Genomic DNA, 25,389 nt, shown 5'->3' with positions numbered 1-25,389 from the left:
GAAGTGTATGAACATGCACGCAGGAACTGCTGGCCTTTTGTTCTTACAAATAAACCTAAATCTTCATGGTACCGAGTCAGACAAGCCTGTCTGATTCACAGCGCAAACTGAGTCCGAACTCCTAGGGGAGGCGATGGTGCTCCTTGCTGCGGTTGTGTTGGGAATGGTTTGGAATGGTGCCCAGAGAATTTTGACAGTGTCGCGCATACCCAGGAGCAAGTATCTTAAAATTGCCCCGTCCTCAGTGTTTTTTGGCTTTCAGAGACAAGTTTGTGGATAATTTGGACATACCTGGTTGGAAAGGCAGCTTGCTCTCGCTTTCTTAAAAATGTAGACAAACGAAAGGGCGCTTCACAAGCAGCGTTGCCATGGGAGAGGCTTATCTGGGGTAGGATTTGTTGGGTTCTGTGTATGTGGTTTCTCCTACCCCTTGGGAGACTGCTAGACTGTTGAGGAGGCCTTGAAGTAAACTTAATTTCTGCCAAAAAAAAATGGGAAATTTTAATGCATCCTGAATTCCTGGTTCAGTATAAATATCTGGGGTTGCACGGATTTTTATTCTGGCATTTGCTTCTCTGCTGAGCTGAAGGAGTGTGGACAAAAGGTGCTCCTGACGGTGGGTCTTGATCTTCTGACTTACCCTCAGACTTGAATAGCGGAGACGTTCGCTTCATTGCCGGCCTGTCTGACCCAGTCAGACAGAAGAGACTGGAAGAGTACTGGAAAAGAGCAGCAGGTGGGGAGAAGCGGAGTGGGCTGGATTTTCCTTTCAGAGGAGCGCAGTTGTCTCTGAAGGAACCATCTGAAATAGTCTGCCAAGTATCGTTCATTGCTATCGTACTTGTGCAGCTTTGGAGCAGTGAGCTGATAATTCATCCTGCAGCTACAGCAGTAGCGTGAGCGCGGGGGAGGTAACGACAGTATGGGTTTGGGGTGGGTGAAACCACCTCGTTTGGAAGCAGCAGTCTTAGATTTGCTTGTGCCACGCGTGACATTGCACCTTTAAACGCGCAAGTGGAGAAAGTGTGGTTCCTGCCCAGATTGTAGAAATTAGGTTTGGAAGAAAAAATAGTAGATCTGCCTGGATAAGGATGTTCTAACCATTTATGTTTAAAAAAAAAAAATAAAAATCTGTCCCTACTTCCTGGGCCCTTATTTGCAACTCTGTCAATCTGCAGAGACCTTTATGCTCATGCAGATTCCTGTTAGGCTTCAAAACGAATGGAAAGGGGTCACCTGAGGGTCTCTCACCGTGGAACTGGGGCTTTCTGCAGTACAGGCAGGCTGATGAATGAAACATGCATTGAAAGACTCGGGTGAAATTGTATTATATCCATCATCCCCCTTTCAGACTATTCAGTCTGCATTTAAAGGGGGACAGGCACTGTCTTCTGCGTGTAGCAGTGGAAATCGACTGCTAAAAATCCACTGTAATGTGCAAGTTGAATTTTTCAGCTGTACGTTGGCGTGGAATGTCTTTCTGTTTCACCTTCTGAGGCAAAGGTGCCGTGCCTAGATCGCAGTTGCTGGATTACTCAGGCTGCGTGAATGAAATAGGAGGGTGTATTTCTCCTGTGTCCTATAGAACAAGCTTGTAGCAGTGTCTCCTGTAGTCCTAAACACTGGTCAGTCGACCGTGCTGGTTTACATATGATTCAAATTTGAGTAAGGCTTCAGAATTGCCTTCTTGGCTTCTCTTTAAAGACAAGACAATTCAACATCATAAGTGCTGTTAAAGTAAAAGGCTTCTACAATGTTTTTATTGGGTTTTTTGGCATCATTACTGCACTCTGAGAAAAATATTACAAATCCAATGAAAAAAAGGCAGAAGAGAATTGGCTATTTAAGTTTTTCCTTGAATTAGCACTGAAAGTGGCACCCTTCCAGAGAAAGTGTTGCAAGGGGAATAGCAGTAGGCATAGTATGAACAAAGGAAGGAAATGTTGGCTCTGCAAAGCTGGTCATAACTGGTTTTCATGTTTCTAATCAGTAGTAAGTAGTTACAAACCAAATGAGAGTTTACTGTTGAAACCTATAAGATGAAACCTCAGTTTACTTTGGGCCATGCTAAACGCGATCAAAGCTCGCAGTGTGCGGCATGAACACCTTTGGCACAAAATGCCGATTGGTTTAATAGCATTTGAACAGCAGAGTTGCGCTTAATTGCACATTTGTGCTCTTCACCATTAGTAGCTCAAAATATGTCTGCAAAAACAAGCATGTTAAACACTGAAATTAATTAAACCTGGACTCTTAATTGCTCTATTCTGGGTTTTATTTTTCTTTAACTCATTTAGTAGCGCATACTTGAAGAATTTGTTCAAGCTGAGTTTTGCTTAGAAAGTGTATATTTAATTTGCCTTTACTTAACGTGAATTTCTGTTGCATAGAGTTGTCCTTGGTGTGGTTTTTTTTTTTCCAGTTAGCAGGCTTTAAAACAAGAAGCGAGGTCTTTGATATCAAACTTCTTTGCTTCGGAGATGTCACGTTAAGCAGGTGCAGAGGCTGCGGGGGCTAATTGAGTGTTACAGCTCAAGCTCTTTGTTTGACCAGTTTTCATTTGATCTTTAACTTGGGTTTTACCATGTAGAAAAGGAATTGATTAAAAATTTGGCCGGGTGAAGGTGTCACGTGAATTGCTCGTTCCACAGCTCAGAGATAGGAGGCACCAGCTAAGGGGGAGGCTGAGCCTGGGCAGTCGGTATCTTGTCTGTAACTGAGCTGCCAGTCGGCGATTGTGGCAGCGGGTCATATTTTACCTTCTACTTTACTAATGATCTTAAGAACAGTATTTTTGTTTTGGAATTGGCAGAATTTTATTTTTTAGGTAGGTTTTCAATTTTGTTTGACTTGCTGCATTTTTAATCTTGGTGTCCCATGTGCCCACCTAGCTATTTATTCCAGGAAAATAGCGATCTGTGCCTTGAGGTACCATTCTGCTACATTTAAACTTTGCCTGGATGCTCCTGAGACCCTATTGTCTGACTATAAGTTTGCCTTTGTAGCTTGAATTTCTCCTAACTGGATTTTCTTTGAGCTGTAGAGGTTAAACTGATGTTGTAGTCTCACTTGTGACTTTCATTTTAAAGTGAGCGAGAAATGAAGAGCAGTGAAGCTTCCTGAGCCCCACGATGTACGGGATTCTACTGGGAAACTTAGCACTGACTGTTCACATCTTACTCAGATCTATAGCAGTCATTAGGCAGTGAAGTTTTTGTTTTGGCTTGTTTTTTTCCCCCCTGCCTCCCAGTTCGTCTGTATCATTATAATTTTTAACACTACTCTGCTAAATGTTTATGTGGCTTTTTAAATAAGAAAATTAGTGGGTTGAGTAGGTACGCTTAACCGCGTATTTTATTCATGATATCCAGAAGGGCACAGTTGTGTATGGAGTTTGTCTGAAGTAATTTAATAGACATTAAAGAAACACCCTTCTAAAATACAGAGGATTACCTCCATCAGGTGCTGTCATCAGTCCTCCTAACTCATACTTATCTAATTTCATTGGAGAAGAGTTCCCTCTACCCCCAGTGAGGTGGTGTAGAAGCAAATCTCAGTTTCTGAACTGACATAAGCAGCCTCCAATTTGCATTTGGTGTAAAATGTCCAATCTGAGAGGATCAGACGTGAAACACTGAATTAATGATGTTAAGCACAGAAGCAGCACTGGTCCGTCTGGATTATGGCAGTGTTAGCTACAGGGTATTGATAAGGTAAATGCAGAGTTTCTGAACACAAGTGCCTTTTGCCTCCGTGTTAAATGTGCTCTTTCGTTACTGCTTAACTGTGGATTGAGGTAGCACTGTGTTACTGTGTAGTTTCAGATGACATATAAACATATCTTCTGGTTTTATAGTATATCTTAAAAGCTGTTTGTGTGAAGGGAGACAGACATTTTCTTGCAAGTTGGTATACCTTCGAAATCTGTAGGCTATTTGGAGGGGTGTTTTTTGTGAAGCAAAATGGGGCTGTTCATAGGTGGGAATATTCCTGAAGTTTTACTATGGAAATGATCTTTGCAAGGTGGGAGATGTATAATCAGTTGGAATATGTCTGTGAGAGGGACTCAAAGCTTTGCCTGAATTCAGTCATATAATGTGAAAAAATCCACCTGTATTTATATCTGATGTCTTCCAATTTTTTCTCTCTCCATATCTGTTGTAGTTCCTTCAGAAACAGGTAACTTTTTTGGCAGTCACTCTCTCTCTCTGCATCTTGCCTTTCATAATGCTTTTGTTACCATAATATATAACGGAAACTTAATATCTTTGCTCTCACATTTCTGGCACTATAAAACATGCATGCGTAACTTCACAGAATCATTTAGACTCTCTTGCGGTTAGTTGGTGACTTCTATTCTCATCCTTGATTTTTACCTATTCTGAACAGTTGAAAATGCAACGATTGAAATTTTGCATCAGCACGTAGGTGGTACAGTGATACGATGACACTGTTTCAGAACAGTTTACAAGTAATCCCAGAACGTGCCTGCTAAAGGCATTGCATTTAGTGACGGACTAAAATTTAATCTCGCTCGAAAGCGTTAACCTCCAGCCGCGGAGGTATTGTCGCGGCTTTGGTTGGCAGACTGTGACATCTCGCAAGGTGATTGATGCAGGTTTTTGCAATTTCACACGAGCCCTAACAGTGGTGTGCCTGGTTAGGTGTCTTTCTTTCGTTTGGCTTTATTTTCTTATTTTACTGATTCTTTTGTATTGGAAATGAATGTTTAGCTATTAAGCTCTTATTTTTCGTATGTCTTCTGTAACATTTTGTTGCATATAAGCTTATTAACAACGCTTAATTGCTTACCCATAGTTCCTTTGGTCTTTGTGTATGAGTTGAGCGAGCATTTCATGGGATAGTGCTGAATGTGATTAGACAGACTAAGCACAGTTAACTTTTATGACGGATCATACCAATATGTGTGCAGAACTTCACTATGAAATTGGGTAAAACAAGGAATAACAAGCTATGTCAGCAGTCTCTCTTCTAAAAAAATGTTTAAAAACTGTAACATCAGTGGCCAACTTCATATGTTGTGAATTCTTTTCACGATGGCTTTAAAGTTCATTTTTCTTAGTAAGATTTCACATCTTGCCAGAAGTTAATTTAAGCCACATTCTTCCATATCTGGTACTGCCTGGTGGTTTGATCTCATTTTTTCTAAAGGTCTGAAATGTTTGCTGCTTATTTTATCAGTAGAATGATAATAAGAAATTCTAGATTGAAGGCTTATTTATTATAAGTTTATTTATCTATTTATAAGCTAATAACAAGCTTATTTTTTTGAGGTTCCTTCTGTTGAATTTAAGAATTTGCAGGCAGCTCTGAGATTTAGTTGCCTACAAATACAAAAGCTTGGCTTCCTTGATGAATGGCTTTGGACCTTTGGTTGTTGGGGTTTTTTTACAGCATTTTAATATTGGAGTATTATGCCTTCTTAAGTCTGGTTTGAATGAAACATGAACAAGTGAGAACAAAAGCTCCTGATGTTTATTTTTTTTTTAATAAGTTTTCATCATTTACATAAACAATAGCAGACCCTTACTGCTTAATGCACTTAATGCTATATTTATTTTCATATGTTGTTGAGAACAAGAGGTAGAGAGTTTCGGAGTCTTTGTTGTGTGGTTTGGGTAAGCTGCTGCTTGAAAAAGCTCTCGCAGGAAAGAGGATGTCTCCGTTCACGTCACAGTGAACGGGCGCACCAAGCTGACGGATAATTGAGTTACGCTGCAGAGGGGGTAAAAGTATGTGCGTGCATGCTGGTGTGCTGAGGAGCTGTGGAAGTAGAAACTGGGGTATTCGAAAAGAAACTTGTATTCTGCCTGTTTATTTAGGGAATGGGATTGGGTTGCAGTTTTGATATTTGCATAGTATGTTAGTGTGCAGTTATGTGGGCTGTTTAGGAAAGCGTATTATACAAGTCTTGGGTTTTCTAGAGGAATGAGGATCCTCAGGTAGTTGTTTGGGGGGGTGTTTTTATTTTATTTTTTATTAAAAAATACATGTAGTTTGCGTAAAATATTTTGAAATAACTGAAAGTAATTACTGCTGTTCTTTCATATATTAGAAGTCAGTCTGTACTTTCATAGTTATTCTAAGTATGAAGTAGGGACCTTTCCAGTGCAGTCCTATTGAATACAGCGACTCCAGTGATGAATGATGTTTAATGTGCCTGCGATTTGCCTGTATTTGGTTGTTCCTCAGGTCAACTAGTGTGTACAATGTCTTCCCAAATTGATTAATTGCTTAACCAAACTGATTTTACCCCCGTCCCTCCCCGCTCCGTTGTAGATGCTTTTACTGATTCAGCCATCAGTGCTAAAGTAAATGGCGAACACAAGGAAAAGGATCTTGAACCGTGGGATGGAGGAGAGAACACCTCTACTGAGGAGCTTGAGGCATTGGAGACAGATGTGGTAAGTAATGTTTTTTTATCATCTATGACAGTCTATAGAAAATAAGCTATTTCTCTGGACATGCCTTGCAACAATTCCTTAATTTTAATCTAGCAATGAACTTTTGACTAAAATTGCCGGCCTGCATTTGTATGAGCGTATATTCAGTCTTTGCTAGCAGCTGCCACGGTACTTTTTTACAATTTGAATAAGAATAGCTGGATTTCAGATGCCACTTCTGGCAAATGTTGACAGATGGAGCTGCTGTGGTAAGGGACTTGTTTGACTCATGGACTGGCTGAAAGAGGAGCTTTTATTAAGGACTCCGAGTTCAGCAATACACTGAAGTGATTTACGTTTAATCAGAGCATTCCTGTCTGACTATCATTGCATTTGGAAATTATGGCGAAATTGTGCTTAGCTAACTGTCTCTGAGCTAAGATGAAGGAAATTGATGGAAGTCTGACCCATGGCTTAATAAGCACAGATACAATCTCAGTAGATTATGAATCGTTAGATGAAGAGTACAGCCTCAAATGACATCACTTGATATATCATAGCAAGTCAGCTTTTACTCAACCATACATTCTTTTTAGTAAGGTACTCAGACTGCAATATGTTAAAGACAGACGATAATATATACTGATTAGAGGAGAATCTAGTCATGTTACTGTAGAGCATATTAACTTTGTCTGGGTAGAACAGTTATCCTCTCAATTTTAGTGTACCTATTGTACAGCTGAGATTAGAATACTTAATACAGTCAGTGCTTTTATAAAACATTCAAAACATTTATCGTTGTGCTTGAGTGCTGTAACAGCGATTTCGCTAAAGTGGGGAAGTTGTGCAGATCAACAGGGGTCTTCTGCCTGTGGGGTGTGTGTCTCCAATGATTGCATTAGAGGTGCATTTGAAAAGGTTCAGCGCTTGCCACAGCGAGGGACACTTAAAATGTTCAAAAGTGTCAATTTGCACATTCTGGAAAAGGCATTTGTGTATTTATTTCTTGCTAGCCAGTAATCTTCTAGTACAGAGTGGGCACGGTACTTAAACAAAACAGCAGCAACAGAAAACCTCAACAAACAAAATACTGGCATTTGAAGGTAAAATCTGTGCATCTGATGAACAAAGTTCCCTGAAATAAATTGTGGCTTTAGTAACTTTGTTATCTGGGCAGTGAATTCATAGGCCCAGGAAAAAGGGCAAAAGGTTTAATTTCTGCCATCAGCCCTTAATTTTAAGGGAATGTGTTTCAAGTGTCATTTTGAAAAACGAGCATCATTTTCTTCTAGTCTAATGGATGGGATCCCAATGACATGTTTCGTTACAATGAAGAAAATTATGGTGTAGTATCAACTTATGACAGCAGTTTATCTTCTTATACGTAAGTTCCAAAATATTTTGTTATTAGATTTGTATTTAATGTTCTCCCTGGTTTGACAAACTTTGTATTCTGCAGATAATTTTACATATTTTCTGAAGTTGTAGAATCGAATAACTGCAAAAGCAATGAATGAGTAGTGCTTAAGAAACCTTGCCAGCGTTCTGTGAATAGTTAGATGTAGTAATCATGTATTCCCTTAAACAGACACATTTCGTTCCCCTTGCCATATTTTCTGAAATTGGGCATGCGATAATGCTTATTTCTTACAAACACTTTTATGAATAGGGTGGAAAATACCAAATTGTGAAACTCAAATCTATCTTTCCGTAGTTGCTATACCTGTAGTTTGTGTTTAACCTAGCAGAAGAGTTTGAGTGAACCTTAATTTTATTGAGACAGTTGATCTGGTTGTTACTGGCATGTTGAAATGTTGCTGATATTTAAGGGGGACTTGTGTGCTTGTTCAGCAGACTTGTCCAGATCTAAAGTAAAGCTTCAGTTACAGTCTAATAGTAACTTGACTATAGAAGCAGTAGAAAGCCTGCTCTGGCTATTTTGGCAGTGTGGACCTGTTCCCAGTAGTCTGCAGCTATAATGTAACTGCAACTGCAAAACAAATCAATTGCAGATGTTCAGCAGCCGTTGTGAAAGGTCTTTAATGTTTTCCCACTCTTTTAACCCCCAAAGTGTAAACTAATTTTGGAATATCCAGGAATTGCAGTGAATATTTTGATCTTTTCTGTAGAATTGGAGCACTTGTCTATAGGTCTTCGGTTCAACAATTTTTACTATTTTGTTAAAATAGACCTGTGACATGGTGATAATCAAAGTGGTTTAATCGGCTTACATTTGAATCCCGGGGAAGCTGTTCTTTTGTATACTTCACTGCTCTAAGTACTTTTTGTACTTTTGAACTTTAGTCTTCCATCTTTCTGCTTTATGGATATTAATGGAAACAGATTAAAAACATGAAGGTGGCTTTAAATTGCCAGAGACAAATTCCATTGTTTCCCAGTCAAGCAGCTTGCTTTGCGTATCAGTCTGCTAAACTGGGAAACCCTTTTCCTCATTCTCCAAGTATGTGATGAGCAGCAGTGTAGCTAAATGCTTATGTCTGCAACCGAAGGATTGTAAAGGATTAATTGTTTGATTGTTTTCTCTTCCTGGAGCTAAGCATTAGCAGGTATAGTTTGTCAAACTACACAAAGGTACAAGTTTGTGTTCTAGCAAGCATACTGCGGTAGTTATGTCGATCAGCTGCTGTACACGCTCCTCTCATCGCCGGGGTTCTGAACGGTCTCATCTCGCCCATCCCCTCGTTTCATCTTTAATGGCCTTTTCCCTGTTAGAAAATGGAAAATCATTCTTTTGCATGTTTAGATTGCCATCAGTCCTACTGTATACATCCCTTCATTTTTTTTTTCAGTCACTTTAAATAAAGGAGGATGTATTGGGTGTTCTCTCTTGTCTGTATGCTTAATCCAGGGTAAGCGAGGCCCATCGCTTCGGGTTTGTATGCATTGTGTTCATGCATAACTTACTTGAGCCAAAGCTTTATGCTGAAGGGTAAGGTTTTTATTTAATATTCTTGCAGTTAACATTGATAAGGTAATGTCCCAGTAGATGTCCCAGCTGGCCAAAAACATGTGTGGGGGGAAAAACTTGTGATGCAGTAGCTGAGTGCTGGCTTGGAATTTGGCAAAGCCACTTGTTTTCCTAGTTCTGTGACCAACAAACACTTGAGTAATCTTGCATATATTATTTCATACTTGGCTTGTATCTCCACCTACTTTCTTTGTTCTTCTTTTTTATATTATTCAAAATATGTGCAGTAGTGATTATATAATGCCCAACATAGCATGGGCCAAGCCTCAACTGTGTTCTGTCTATTTATGTAGTCTATTCTAAAGTAAGGTTGGATGAAACAACTTTTGGAACTCAAAATTGGAATCAAAGACAAAGCAGAAAGTTGTTTTATAAAACCTGATACTTCAACAAAAATTAGAACATGTGAAAACCAAAAACACGGGTGGGCAGAGGAGGTAGCAGATACGATGTCCATATCTAGTTATCTCTTTCAGTATTTCATTGCTCGTGTATTGAATTCTTGGTGGCTTTCCTAAGGGAGCTATGTATGCTTTTTGCAATATGCTGTTACCTAATCTAGATAGACGGGATGAATGGTTTTGAGGTCCTAGGACATGGCAAATGAGTCATGGGTTTCTGGTCCCATGCTCTGATGTATTGCAGTCATCTTTTCTGCAGTTTTTCATAACAGCAAGAGCTGAAATTCGATGGCTGGAATTATCAAAGAATTAAGCATGTAACTGTTTAATTTCAGTAGGATTGGGGACTCTTTTGTCTGTTGGGAATGTATAAATAGCTAAAGAAATTCGAATTTGGTCTCTTACGGTAGCTTCCTATCTAAACAACAGACTAAGGCTTTTTGTTACTCATATACTCAACCGTGTTAAAAGTTGGAGCCTTTGCATGCCTTTAGGGACTGGGGATTTTGCACGTCATACGGAAAAGCCCTGCACCCTGACCTCAGCTCTCTAGGCAGGTAAATGACACTGAATTTCCACGTAATATCAAACCAGTCCAGGAATATTGACATACTTTTACTAAAAAAAGGCAGCAAGTCTACTGAATTAAAAGCAAGTTTTTTTTTACTCTGACTTGGTTAGAATTAACGCCATGTAATTTTTGTAGCTCCTTTGTGCTTTTGAATGCATTTCAGAGATTCTTTTCCTTTCCATTGTCTTTTAGGGTGCCATTAGAAAGAGATAATTCAGAAGAGTTTTTAAAACGGGAAGCCAGAGCAACTCAATTAGCAGAGGAAATTGAATCAAGTGCCCAATACAAAGCTCGGGTTGCCTTGGAAAATGATGAAAGAACAGAAGAAGAAAAATATACTGCTGTTCAGAGAAATGCTAATGAACGAGAAGGACATGGTGTGAACACTAGGTACTTGCATATACTATGAATGGTATTTTTATTTAAATGATGTACATATTTTGGTACAGTAGCAATTTACTCATTGAAGCTGTGCTTTTTCAGCAGGGCTGATGAGGTTAGGAACCTTGTGTAAACAATCACATGCTGTTTTTGGCACTCATGCTGACTTGTACACCTCTGCCTGGCCCTGTATTATCTCTGTAGTGAAACAGACTTCCCCATTCTGGTATGGCACTGTGGTGAATTCGTACCAAATTACAGGAAAGGGCAGCGGTTTCGGTACGTCATGGAGAATTTCAGGCATTAGTACTAAATCATTCGGTGTCTGTGGGCTCATAGAAAGTGGACTGTGTAGTCAGTATCAAAAGCCAATTCATGAGGTTAAAGTTAGGTCAACATCTGATAGTACTTAGAATTTTCCTCTAGCTTGATTTGAGGAGGATAGAAAATATCAGCAGAGCACTTGATCAGGTATTTCTCATTGTCTTTCAGTTCTGTCGTGACACTGATAGAAATTTGCTGTGTTTCAGAGAAAACAAATACATTCCACCTGGACAGAGGAATAGAGATGTCCTGTCCTGGGGAAGCGGAAGACAAAACTCACCAAGGATGGGCCAGTCTGGATCAGGCCCACCAATTTCAAGGTCTGGATCCCATACTTCAGAATTCAGTCCTAACTCTGGAGCGGATCAAAGAGTAGTTAACGGAGGTAACTATCTGAAGTCTAAATGAACGTGCCTTATAAAATTGCAATCAGTTTTCTAATTCTGTTGAAACTGCATATGATGTGGACTTGGGATATGTATTTCATAAACTAGGATAGCATTCACCATTTAAGACAGAGGTTGTGATTTTGATTTGGGTTTAACTTACTCATAATGGAACACGCGTTCCCACTGTTACGTAGCTTTGCGGAGCAGAAATGTCACTTGTTTTCCTCTCGAAAACCTTTGTCTTAGATGGTGGTGCAGTATGCAGTTTTAAAGATTAAAAATTGCTTTACGTATTGCTTCTGTTAAGCTCTGTGTGGAGGAGTAGCAATGCTGACACCTAGTGAAAGGGAGGTGGCAGCCAAGGAAGCATCACTCCTCCTTTCCGCTGCACGGATCAGTTCTGTTTCCCATGAAAAAGGATAAAGCATCTTGCTGACTTTGTGGTGATGGAGGGGGGAAAAATCGTTGTTGGGAAAGTAAGAGAAGCGTTAGGGGAAAAGGAATCAAAAAGCCTTCTCTCCAAATAGCTATTTGAGTATTTTCTGCTATACGCATGGGTCATATTTATAAATAGACATCACTGGGCACTGTATAGCAGGAATCGGTGTTTCATAAACCAAACACCATTTTTTGAGATGGATTTCAGCAGTAGCCTGTCCTTGAGGCGTTATTTTTATAAGTTAAAATTGCTATTATACGAGATTGTTGGGAATAAATGAAAAATGTATAGTACTCAAGTGCCTCTATCTGGAGAGGAAGTCTGAGAAACATCTGAAGGTAAGTGAGACTTCATCTTTAAATACAGAGTCAGCTGTATAAAGGATGTACAACTGACTCTTGCCTGAATAATGCTAACCTTGAAATTTGTTCGTAGTATTTGTGGTTTCTGTCATCCTATTACTCTGCTGAATGAACATCATATACCTAAAATACTCAGAATGGCTTGTGAATTCAATTTCTTTGTTTCAGAAACAAAGAACCCTATATCCTAGATTAAAATACTACATTAATACTTCAGATAACCGATAAAGACATAAATGTCAGGAATCAGACACTGAACACCGCTGTTTTTTGTAAAGATACAGTTCCTGGAATTGATATTGCTCATCATTTGGTTTGAAAGTAGCAGTTTGTGTAGTCAATACTATATGTGAACCGCTGTTTGAGAACCTCTGGTAGCTATTTAAGGACCTTGTCGAGAGTGATGCGTACTGTAGAACATATATATAATAGGCTAACAGATCAAGCTTTACTGTCTATTCCTTAGTAGTATTTGTAGATCCTAATTAACCCTTTGGGGAGTTTGTGACATTCAGATGTTAAATTTGATCTGAAGTGGAGGACATAACCTTGCAGAGACTATTTTATTGGTTACAGAAATAAACTAATCTATCCCCAAAGGGTTAAACATGAAAAATCATTTTGTCATATTTTACTTTTTTTTTTCTGTTGACCTTTTTCCCCATAATTTTTCTTTAGTTTTTATACTTTCCTTCATATCATTTGTTCTGTCAGGTGTTCCCTGGCCATCGCCTTGCCCATCTCCTTCCTCTCGCCCACCTTCTCGCTACCAGTCAGGTCCCAACTCTCTTCCACCTCGGGCAGCCACCCCTACACGGCCGCCCTCCAGGCCCCCCTCGCGGCCCTCCAGGCCCCCGTCTCACCCCTCTGCTCATGGTTCTCCAGCTCCTGTCTCTACTATGCCTAAACGCATGTCTTCAGAAGGTACAATACCACGATTTGTTCATGTTTTTGTTTGTCTTTGTTTAACTCCTTTGTGAGTTTAATTACAAAATTGTTTTTCCTCTTCATTACTTAACCTATAATTTGTGTTTAACTTTAGTTTATCAGACTATTTCTATTAACCTTTTTATTTGAAGAACTTTACAAAAACAAAATAAAGCTGTGAAATTTCCCAAGTTGGTACGAAATAAACTCAGCTTTGTAAACGCTGCTCAGTGTCTTAACTTAACCAACAGCAACATGCAGGGCCTGATAACTTTAGAGGGCATTTTTAGAAATAAAAAATTACAGAAAATATCAGATATTTTAATACAGTTGTTTCACAAAAGGCAGTTTCAAATCTAACTAAATCATTGAATTACCTTTTGTAAAAAAACCCAATAATAATAATAATAAAAATGCTGTATTCAGGGAAGCGCGCTGTGGAGTGGGATAGGATAAGCTGCTTCAAAGGCGAATCTGTAGAAGACTTTAGATCTGTTTGCACTGAGGCAGACCAGTAAGTCAGCTCCCTGGCAGTCAGTAACAGGCAGAGAAAGGCTAACCCATGAGTCTGTGGGAACTGCATGCAGAAGTATCTGAACTAAATTTATTTGTCCTCTGAGGGTACAGTAAGGAACACATTTTTAAAAAACAATATTTCATTTAAGTGCACTTAAAAACTAAACTGCATAGCGCGGTCTAGCAAGCCTGGAAAAATGCAAACCGGTTATGCTAAATTCACTGGAACCTTGCAGCCTCTGCTGTAGCTGGCTCCGCTGGAGCCACGGGAGGGACAGCAGTCGTCCCGCTAATTGAATCAGTAACAGTGTTCCGCAGCTTGCCCGATAGATGCTCAGGATGGTCCGTAAGCAGAAAGTGGATGGTAGTAGGCATGTCTGTATGGTCTGCTACTGTCCGTTTATCCATGTGAGCTTTTCCGTGTAGTAAGATACTGAGAATCCACATGCAAATTTGGTTATTTCGTAGCACTTGCAATTGGTTTGTCAGGCATGCAGTGAACTGCTGCTTACCGCACCATTCCATTTCTGCCACTAGAAGAGGATTGCTGGAAAGTGTGTATTCTTTAAAATACTTGCCTGTGTGTAATTTGGACTGAAGTGTACTTTAGATTCATGGTTAAAATAGAGGCTGACATTTAAAGATTTATGTAACCAGAAGAGGGTACTTAATATTTTAGAACCTTATCTGAAACCAGAAAGCCATTATCTGAACTAATCTCTATTATTGACCTACATTAAAAATGAATTGTAATCAGCCAGATTATCTTCTATTCACACACAGTTTTTCCTTTTGAAGTATCAACATTTGAATCTGATCTTGTAAAGAAAATGTTTGTTAGGATGTACAAACTGTATTGCCGCTTAGACTTGAGCATAACACTTCTGTGGCAGCTGTATAAGCTGTTCAGAACTACCGTATTCACTTATGACTTTAGTTTCTGGCGTTAAACATGCATGACTTGAACCTTGGGATAACAATCACTTGTTTAGTTGCAGTTTTGCTGACTTGTAAATGAATTGTGACCTGCTGCAGGCAGTTTAGCCTCGGTGCACAAAGCTCTGCTGAAATTCCCCAAGAGCATTGGTCAGCCAGTGGTGACTACTCTGTAAATAAATGTTTGGTATCACTGACCACCTGACACAAGCAGTGGAAATTTTTTTCCTTTCTGGAAAATGTTTCATAGCCTGGAACTGTGCTTATCCAGAGGGAGCTGGGCCACTAGCCTTTTTGGCTTGTCTTGCAGTAAGCGATGTTGGATATTTGGATTCAAATATTTTAAATCCAGGACTTACCTGTTTCAATTCTGATAAAGCTTCTAAACGTCAATGAACACGAGCTGTCGTAGCGAGGTGGCGAGTGTGTTGGTAGTCTGGCTGGACCAATGGCTTGGCCTTTTTAGTCTGCTGGATCCCTGGTTCTGGTCACTGTCAGTGTAAATTGCTTGACTGTATTACTGCATTATTGAGAGTTAACAGATAGTGTGTTTGGGTACTCTTAGCGATGGATGTTAAGTACTCATTGTGTGGGGTTGTCTTTTTTTCTCAGGGCCTCCACGGATGTCTCCTAAGGCACAACGGCACCCTCGAGGTCACAGAGTCTCTACTGGTAGGGGTACAATTTCAAGTGGCTTAGAATTTGTATCTCATAATGCACCAGGGGAAGCATCTACTACTGCAGTGGCACGAGGCAGCCCTTCAGGTGGGACGTGGTCATCAGTTGTCAGTGGGGGTAGGTAAAGCTTGGCTTATTGCAGATGGCTTGCCAGGGGCACTTTAGAGTGTGAATGCTAAGCAGAATACTGCATTTATAGACAATTCAGGCTCTGAATAAACACTGGTCTGCTAACTTAGCGTGCGTAAATGAACTGGGAGAAGGATGTTTCCAGATAGCTCAGTTAAAGTAGTTGGTGAGTCGGTCCTTCAAGTGCGATATTGTCTTAACTGCGGAGAAGTTAAGTCAGATGGTGTATGAAGAGAAAGGATAGAAAAATGTGGGAATTAGTTGTTGAAAGAAGTCATTTGCAGGGAAGTTATTGGAAAGAAGAAAAGTTATATATGTTCCATTGCATCACTGAAGTTGGTTAATGGCAGTGTTACTGGGTTGTGGTTTACAAGTGAAGGAGGTTGTTTGGATAGAGGAAGGTTGGTGTTGAAAGAAAAGATGAAATCACATTCAAGTTAAGTTGGTTATATTTTTCCTTTTAAAATGATGCAGGTTTTAAGTGGTCATTTTGTGTTTGTCGAAGTACTGTAGCAGCAGGTATAGTCAGTGTCTCTCTCTTTTTTGAATCAGTTAACATCTTTTTAATAACATTTGACTTCAAATTTAAAGCTCAGTCTTGTGACACAGGCTCTAGTTTCAAGCTTTTGTAGTTGGGACCATGTTCGAGGGAGTTGTCAGCAGCTGGGCACTTTCTGGAGTCGAAGGGCAAGTAAGCAACAGTTCAGAGTCTGATCCTTTTTAGCAGTGCTAGAATTCTGGAGGAGTGCAGTGGGAATGCCTTTTTCAGAAAGAAGGTATGAATTAGACCCCCATAGACCTGTTGCCTTGTGGAAAAGATTTAAACTCTTCTGTTCTGGCATTATCTCTGATTCATCTTCCCTCCCCGTCCCCCACTTTATATATTATTAACATGCAAGTAGGACTGTTAAACGACCTATCTCTTTCTCCTCACTCACTTGAAGTTAATATATGACATAAAGCAACTAACTAGCAACAGTGGGATGAGCAGGAAGCAGGAGGTACAACTTATCGTTTAAAGAAAATACAACTTTCCTTGCTGCTTTGACACAGGGGCAAAAATATACATCAAATAATCCTCTTTCAATAGGCTATGTTGTTTTTTTTTCAGCTGGCAAACCTCCAAAAGAGGACGCTGTAAAATGGATGTGTTTTTTCAGCCCTTTTAAAAATGTTTTACATCTGTTTGTATGGAGACCTGACCACCTTTTCTGTTCTGCCTGAAACTGTGTTAATGTGAGCTGTTGTAGTTGTACTGCTGGGGGGCTGGGGGAGCATACTGCAGTTTTGTGGTGGGACTACAGGGCAGTGATATATAGTAGGGGACAGTCTGCAGAAAAATCGCACCGCTTATCTGAAATGCTGCGTTGTAAAGAGCTAGGAGATGTACCTGAAAGGTAAACAGGTTTTCAATTACTATATAATGTCCCACTAAGTATTTTAAAGCATGCTTTTAGTCATTTTAAAAATAAGCAAGCTGCTGAGCAGATGAGGAAACTTATCCTATAACTATTTTTTCCTGTTTGTTTCTAGTTCCGAGATTATCCCCTAAAACACACAGGCCTAGGTCTCCAAGGCAGAGCAGCACTCCCACGGGACCGGCTCTGCCTTCTCCTCAGCCTGGTACTATTCCCACTGAATCCGTTGCCATGCCTGTTCCAGCTGCCTCTCCTACACCTGCCAGCCCTGCATCCAACAGAGCAGTTACCCCTTCTAGCGAAGGTAAGTTACCCTTGCTGGCTTGGAAATGCTCCCTTTCGCGAATCCCTGACAATGAACGTGCCTATGGAAGAGCAAAGCTGCTTTCTAAATGATGCATTTAATTTTACTGTGTAGTGAGTTCCACTTTTCTCGTGACGCTTAACTGTATGCTAAGGCTGGAGTGTGCTTAAGTCTGTGTGCTTAATTTCTTCTGCCCTTCAAGGAACACAGGCTCATAGGTGTTTGACTTAATTGAGGATTTTTTTCAGACTGAGTGCCTGGCTGTTTTCTAATGTAAAGAAACGTAGGCCGCTGATTTCAAAGGATATTTGAGCGTAGTGAAAGTGGAAAAAAACATTCAAGAGCACAATCAAATGTCTAAGAACTCTCAAATCTGTGTAGCGTGCATAAACTAGGTAGCAGAAAATGTGTAGCTCTAGATTTTTCTTTTGTAAGCTAAACATGGTTAAATTTCTGTTCTGTTTCTGTCTTGCAATTTCTCTTTGGTCAGTTTGAGTTGTGTATAAGAGAATAACTTTGGCAATTTCTTTTCTAGCTAAAGATACTAGGCTTCAGGACCAGAGGCAAAATTCTGCGACTGGAAACAAGGAGAATATAAAGCCAAGTGAGACTTCTCCTAGTTTTCCTAAACCTGAAAACAAAGGTTTGTATTGAAAGCTTTCATACATACTTGAGTAATGTAGGAATTCAAGCACTAAACCTGCTATATTGACAGCTTTTAAGGAAGAGTTGGAGACAATCTGTCATGCAGTTGTGAAGTGGCAGGCCTACAATTTTAAATGTTGTTCTTGACTCATTTCATCAACGCAAAGCATAGAGATGCTCATGTGGATGGTGTGATTTCTTTTCACTAGTTTTCTTTCTTTTTTCTTCCCTCTTTTATTTTTTCTTCTTTTTCTTTCTTTTTCCTGCTCACAAAGCTGTTTTTTAGCTGTCTTTGAACTGAATGAGTGTTTCTCCTTAGAGCTATGCTCACAATACTTCTGAGCATCGTGGTCAGCGTAGTTTTTTATAACTGTACCTCTTCCAGTTCTTAAATGTGGCTTTTTCTGCAGCATTGTTTGTTCATTCAGTTCTCAAAAAAATCTTTACGTGTTGCTGAACTTGAATCATAGCATCATTTATGTTGGAAAAGACCTTTAAGATCATCGAGTCCAGCTGTAAACCTAACGTTGATCAGTGTTTCACCTTCACTGGCTGTGCCTTGAAACGCTGGCATCTTATGTTTTGAGGGTTTTCTTGCATGCTGCTTTGTGTTCAACTGAGTTCTGCAGTCCCTGCACCTCAGGGCTTCTCTCTTGGTGTGATGCATTAGAACTATAGAGATGTTAGTTATGTAATGCTGTGGTTTCACGGACTATTTTTGTATGCTCTTACACATAGTTCATTAAATTATATGAAATTAGAGATGAAATACCACAGTATTTCGTTTTTAGATACGCAAACATTACTTATTTTGCAAACTTAGTGTGTAGAGGCTGTATATAAAACTTGTATTAGAAATGCTTGGACAATGTTGGTCTTATATTTGGCAGGTGTATCTCCAATTGTTTCAGAACATAGAAAACAGATTGATGATTTAAAGAAATTTAAGAATGACTTTAGGGTAAGTTTCTCTGTATGTTAACTTAATCATAGTTCGTGTGCGCATCCGGATTATTTTGGTGAATTGAATACACTGCATTGTTAACAGGAGAACAGCTCCTTATGACTCGTGCTTAATCTATGAAAATATCTATAAGAATTCATGCTAGGTATTATAAAATCAATGCTGACTCTTGCTGATACAATTGCCTAATACATGTAAATGCGCATATTGACTGTACACTGAAGATAGTACTTGAGAGCTGTTTGATCATTAGATACAAATAATTATCACATTTACACTCCATATGGAAGAGCTGTTTCAAAATTAAATACAGGGTTTTGCAGAGGAAAATGGAAGATTAATTCATACTAATTTCGTGGTTATAATGGTTTATTAAATCAGGTTAGCTTTTCAAGTGGTGCTGTTAAATCACACAGGTGGATGAGTCCAGAGGGTTGTCTTAAGCTTTCCTGTCCCTTTCTAATCAACATATAGGTCAGTTGAGTCACTGAATAGCTTCTTTCCCAGTGTAGGCTTAAAACATTGTCAATGTTCATAGATTTCTTTTCGAGTAGAAATGGAAATGTATGTTTTGAAAGGTTATTTCCAGGTGATTGAGGCCTATGGGGCTGTATTTTTCTCTGTGTATGTGATAGCATTAGATTCTCTCCCTGGTTCTGTATATCAATTTACTGAATATATTCTTTGGGGTTTTTTTCAGTTACAGTCGAGTTCTTCTTCAGATGCAGTGGATCAGCTGCTAAACAAAACCCGAGAAGGTGAAAAATCAAGAGATGTAGTTAAAGAAAAGACAGAATCAACCCCTAAAGAATCTATCATAGAAACTGGCAGTAATACTAACTCTAACGGTGGCAGTAGCAAACCTAATAGTCCGAGTATTTCTCCTTCGATAAGTAATAGTTCTGAGCAAAAGCGAGGGCCTGAGGTAACTTCACAAGGTGTACAGACATCTGGGCCTGGAAGTAAACAAGATAAAGAGGATAAAGAGGAGAAGAAAGATACTTCTGAGTGAGTAATTATGCCTTTTAGAATAAGCACATCTGTTATTAGCATTTAGCCATTTGTAGAAAAAGCTATTAGGAATGTGTAATATTTTACTGTTTAAATGGCTGATAGAAGTTTCCTCTGTTTACAGAGGGGTGAAGTGACTGTACTGAAAGTTATGTCATGAGTCAGTGGCAGAGCTGCACGTAGAACTCTGGTCCTGTTGATACCTAATCCATATCTAAATGCTTATTTAAATGTTTTTCCCGGCTCACGTGAGCTGTAGGATCAACAACAGGAAAACTTTTTTATGGACAATTATAGTAAGAGTACTGTCAGTAAGAGCGGCTTTTTGCATGCCATGTATTGTTGAGTTCTCAAAAATCTGACTCACAGATGGAAATGAGGTATTTCATCTCTTTAAATTTTTGATTGTTAGGGAGTTCTGCAGATACGCTTGTAAAAGAATAATGCTGAACACAATTTTTTGTTCTTTGTGTTTAGGCAAGTTAGAAAATCAACACTTAATCCGAATGCAAAAGAGTTCAACCCTCGATCTTTTGCTCAAGTAAGTTACTTGATACAGTTTAACGTTGCCTTTGAGTAGATCTTTATAAACGAACCTTTTCTTTGGAGGATAATCAAGCTCATCTTGCTTATGCGTTGCTGAACTCTGTTTGTAGCCGAAACCTTCTACTACACCAACCTCCCCTCGTCCGCAAGCTCAGCCCAGCCCCTCCATGGTGGGTCATCAGCAGCCAACCCCAGTGTACACTCAGCCTGTTTGTTTTGCACCAAATATGATGTACCCGGTTCCAGTGAGTCCAGGCGTGCAGGTAAAGCGCAGCGTATGCTGCAAACTTGTTAACGCTTTTCAGATAATCATTGTCTGCAAGTTGAGGAGACTTGGGAGATCCAAGTTAAGAGTGAGATGGTACAACTTGTATTATTACTCTTGTAAATATAGGTACAGCTACAATGTTGTTAAGTTTTAGCTATGTAAATACTGACTTTTCCCGGTGCTCCCTCAACCTAGATGTTCCAACAGTCTCAAACACTTGTAAATTCCAGCAGCTCTCACTCACATTTATTGTTAATTCGGGCAGACTTCCTCCCCAGTCCTCCAAGCGTAGTCGTCTTATTCTCTTAAGTTTTAAGCAACTGTTTCTTCGTCTTTAGTTTCCAGCTGTGTCCCACTAGTTTCTGGCCGTTGTAGGGGTTACTGGGATTTCAAATCTAACTGTTACAAAGCTGTCCGATTTGGTACATCGCTTGAAGTAGCAGTAGTATCATTACTTGACTGGTTGTTGCAAACCATATGGTCTTAGTTGTTTGTACATGCAGACTTCATCACAGCGATCCAAGAAAATATCATAGGTTAGGCAGAGTTCACTAAACCATGTAACGTAAAACACATCAAAGCTGAGTGGGGCCCCCACCCAGAGACACGGTGACTTTTTAAAGGAATATCACAGCTTCGACTCCTCCTTCTGTTTCAGCCTTTGTATCCTATTCCCATGACGCCCATGCCAGTGAACCAAGCCAAGACATATAGAGCAGGTAAAGGTGAGAATAATACTGCCTGTTTGGTTCTTAGTCTGCATGCAGCATGAATAAATTACAAATGTTTGTGTATTTTCTAATCCATGTTAATTTGGTTTCGATTGATATTTTAAATGCAATTGTTCATAAAGGGAAGTAAGTGGAAATAGTAATGCATTTCTAAATAGACTAATTCAGCCAGAAGTTTGAGGAATGGGGAGTTGCTTGGTTTGGAGTCTGGTTTGATGAATGGGAAGACGCAGCTCTGTTACTTGGAAGGTTAGGGTCAGCTGATCGTCTCCTATATTTCATAAATGTTACAGGTTTGGTTAAAGGGAACTTTCTGTACTGGTTTACAGCAGAGGCCTGAGCGGTGTTTTTGTAGAGGGTTTTTTTTTGTCAACAAGCAAAATCGTTGTTTCTTCAGAAAGAGTATGCTATGCCACTCTTCTGTAAAGAACTTGCTGCTGGTTCCAGTTTGTTCTTTTGCATTCCTTCTGCAACAGTGACTGAACAGCTGGACTGACAATACCGTGTTTTTAATAAGTGACACCTGTGGCTATGGAGACAAGAACATGTGTGGCGAGATGCGCTCTCTTCTGTGCAGTGCAGTGAAGGAGCAGAAAAATGACGGTCTTGTTTTTACAGTCATGTTTCAGATAATGCTCTAATTCTACACAGTGCGTGCTTTCTTGCAGTTTTATAGAGTGGTTCATCATGATAGGTTCCAGTGCTGCAGCTCCAGTCACTGGAGGAGGAAATTGTTTAAAAGAGCAGTTCTGCTGTTTGGAAATAAACAAGTAGCCTTTATGAACGTAGGGAAGACAAAAACCTGCAATGTATTTCTGTTTTAAAGCACACTAACTTTACTGTGGCCTGACCCATGAAATCTTTCGGTTGGTAACACTGATTGTTTTATTAAGAAATATATTGCTGTGTACTCACTTGCTGCGTGAGGCCACTCTCCTATTGTGAATTCCTTTTTTACGTGTCGTCATTTTCTGCATATCCGTTCTGCGTGCAGCATAGTCCTGAAGGAGCTGCGTGGGTTGAAGTTCAGTGCCTTTAGGCTGTTCAAGTTAGGTCCTGTATTTACTTTTTTCTATTGTTGATTTGCAGTGTAAATACAATCCTAATTGAGAGAATTTACTGACATCTTCAACATTTCCCTCCTTTCCTCTCTCTAAGGGGTCTGTCTACATTGCACACGGCAGTGGAGTTTCCAGGTGCTTGAGTTAGCGTAGTTATTAGTTGCAGTCTCACTGCAGCAAGCTGGAGCTCACCTTGAACTCTCACGCCCTGTTGCTTAGTAGGCTGGATTAGTTTGTTCCGAGTGCCTTGCTGCTGTGGTTCAGTTGGTCGTCTTACCAGGGTAGCTCAGGTAGTTCCACACTACAGTGCTCTGCTCTCTTCATCTTTCTTCCCTCTACTTATTCCTACTCCTCCTCTTCTTGTAGGTTGACTTGTCCCCTTCAGTGTTGACCGTGACCTAAAAGTTGCTTTCTGCTATCCTGAGGGGTAGCACAGAGCTTAAAAGACGTCAATACCTCAAATTGCAGCTGCGTGGAGACCTTTATTGTGCTCTCCTCAGCTATAAGCGCAAGTAATTTTAACGGACTCAGCTTTCCAGTTGATGGCAGAGTTGCTGAGTAGTTCCCATAGAGGGTGAATTAAGCCTTTTGAAGGGGACAGGATCAAATGTGATTAATGTAGGTATCCTGATATAACCTTTCCCTTCTGTTACTGATTCTTCTCAGTCTTTCTCTCCCTCCACCTTTCTTCCTTCCTTCACAAAAAAAGCCAGCGTGGGTTTGTGGCCGTATACATGGCTCAAAGGCAGTGTTGAAAACCAAATGTTTCTTGGAGGAACTCCTTTACACGCTGTTCCTTTTTGATAGAGCTCTAATACGTGGTTAAAGGTGAGGGGTGAGGGTATTCCGCTCGGTCACGGTGAAGTTGTCATGTAAAACCTTTCAGGAAGACGGCCATTCTTCGTCCTGTGTTTCTAACGTGAGGCCCTCTTTGCTTTGTAGTACCAAATATGCCACAGCAACGGCAAGACCAACACCATCAGAGCACCATGATGCATCCTGCCTCAGCAGCAGGCCCTCCAATTGTAGCTACGCCACCTGCTTATTCAACACAATATGTTGCGTATAGTCCCCAACAGTTTCCTAATCAGCCTCTTGTGCAGCATGTGCCACACTACCAGTCTCAGGTAAGAGTCCTTTTAGCGTACGTAATAAGTCAAAACTGACATAATTAAGTGGCTCAGTCCTAAATACCCTGTTGTCTCCAGTCATAAGAAGTCACTCCGAACCGTTTCTGTGTTCTGGAGCATGCTTGGTGGTGGTGTAATGTGCTTCAAAGCCTGTAACAAATTTTAGGGTCAGTTTAGAAGTTGGCGTTTATTATTGATACTGCCTTTTTCGCTCTTTGAAGAATTCCTTTCAGGTCGTGGCCATCTCCTAGTTGTGTGTTCTAAAAATAAACTGTTTGGTGTACTCCCCTTACTTCAAAGTCTTTTAAATATACATATGTAATCGTATAAATATATAATTACATACCTAAGATTCCTACATTGTTAGTGGCAAAAATGAGATGTGCCAATGCTTTTTGTCAATTTCTAGCCCACTGCAGAAAATGTCCTTAAATTTTTAGAAGCAATTGGGGTAATTGTGATAGTATGAAACATTCAGTTTGCTCTGCGCTTCAGTAAGGCCAAGCTATGTCTGTTTCTAGATACGTAATTATTGATTAGATGAGCCTAGTTTCTTTGTAACGGTCCCCCGATTAACCGTCTGTTTTCTTATTTCTGTTGAATGCAGCATCCTCATGTTTATAGCCCTGTAATACAGGGCAACGCTAGAATGATGGCACCACCAACACACGCACAGCCTGGTTTAGTATCTTCTTCTGCAACACAGTATGGTGCGCATGAACAGACGCATGCTATGTATGGTAGGAAACGTTTTGTGTTATATGTAACTTTTTAAGTTCTTACGTTGTGCAGGGATGTATTTAATCTCAAGCTTCAAACATGGGTATCACTCAGATTACACCAGTAAATGTGGTTTATATTTCGTAAGATGATGAGCAGAGCATTGAAAGCTGAGCCACCTGGTTAAAATGAAAACTCAAGTATGCTGATTTCAGTAGGATGCCAGTGACCAAGATGAAATTTCAACCTGGGAGCTGCTAAAGAATATCTACTGAAAGAAGTTTGTTCAAGTTCTCTTGATGCTCTTGACACAACATCCCTTGATTGTTTCTTGATTATAATTAGGACTTGTTTTATTGCAAGGCTATGACCTCAGTTTCAAAACTTGACTTTAGTTCTGACAACTAGTGAAATGCTGTCTTTATGATACTACTAGCATTATTAACAGTATGAACACTGCTGTTTAAGCAAAATAAAACTTGTGTTGCTTACCTTTCCTTTTTGGTAAGTCAAGAATAAGTATATGAAACAGCTCGTGTATTGCTCTGACTTTGACAATTAGTCTCCAGCATTATCAGATGGGCGTATTTCACTTACAGTGAAGTGCTGAAAATGTGGGTTACCTTGTTACAAAGTAAAATGTGAAAGAACTTCTAAAGCGTTATAAATGTATGATAAATCAATGCCCAATTCAGAGGAAAAAAAACCTCACTGCAAAACATGCTATTGAAAGAGGTAGAATCAAGGTTGCTAGAAGGCTTGGAAATTGTCATAAAATGTCAAAACAGCAGATGGTCTCTTGAAAACGTGGCATTTCAATACTTGTTATAGCATCTGAGGAAGACTTTTATTGGGTCACGTATATTATTGACTTAGATTCTAATAAAAGATTTTCTGTACCTTTAGACATCTTTGTATGTTTTCCGGTGCTTAGTTTTACACTGCTACTTCATGGAAGTCCGTGATGTGTCACGAAAACTTACAAGGCTAAGACTCTGAAGTTTAGTGTGAAATTAATTCTGATTTTAAAAATCTGTGTCTTACCCATCTGAAAACATCCTGTCAGATCTCTGCAGTGGTATGGCAACATAGCTAAGAGACAAAAATAATAGAGAGACACCTTTTTTGACCCTTGGAAGAAGAAC

At 39.7% G+C, this 25,389-nt stretch overlaps 1 protein-coding gene across 1 annotated transcript in view; it reads left to right on the top strand.

The window, feature by feature from the left end:
* ATXN2 (ataxin 2) overlaps positions 1-25,389 on the top strand; it is a 61,385-nt gene that overhangs the window by 20,695 nt on the left and 15,301 nt on the right. The window contains exons 6-19 of the mRNA XM_009880361.1: positions 6,301-6,425; positions 7,697-7,788; positions 10,558-10,755; positions 11,277-11,455; positions 15,252-15,311; positions 16,980-17,168; positions 17,704-17,811; positions 18,704-18,774; positions 19,478-19,785; positions 20,266-20,329; positions 20,445-20,597; positions 21,261-21,327; positions 23,337-23,521; positions 24,132-24,264. Of these exons, the coding sequence (XP_009878663.1) occupies positions 6,301-6,425; positions 7,697-7,788; positions 10,558-10,755; positions 11,277-11,455; positions 15,252-15,311; positions 16,980-17,168; positions 17,704-17,811; positions 18,704-18,774; positions 19,478-19,785; positions 20,266-20,329; positions 20,445-20,597; positions 21,261-21,327; positions 23,337-23,521; positions 24,132-24,264 (1,932 nt within the window). The remainder of the gene's footprint in view (positions 1-6,300; positions 6,426-7,696; positions 7,789-10,557; positions 10,756-11,276; positions 11,456-15,251; positions 15,312-16,979; positions 17,169-17,703; positions 17,812-18,703; positions 18,775-19,477; positions 19,786-20,265; positions 20,330-20,444; positions 20,598-21,260; positions 21,328-23,336; positions 23,522-24,131; positions 24,265-25,389) is intronic.

Source organism: Charadrius vociferus, unplaced genomic scaffold (assembly GCF_000708025.1).
Source record: "Charadrius vociferus isolate BGI_N301 unplaced genomic scaffold, ASM70802v2 scaffold332, whole genome shotgun sequence".
NCBI classification, from domain to species: domain Eukaryota; kingdom Metazoa; phylum Chordata; class Aves; order Charadriiformes; family Charadriidae; genus Charadrius; species Charadrius vociferus.
Note: the sequence above shows the minus strand (reverse complement) of the source record. Positions and strands in the feature narration are given on the sequence as shown.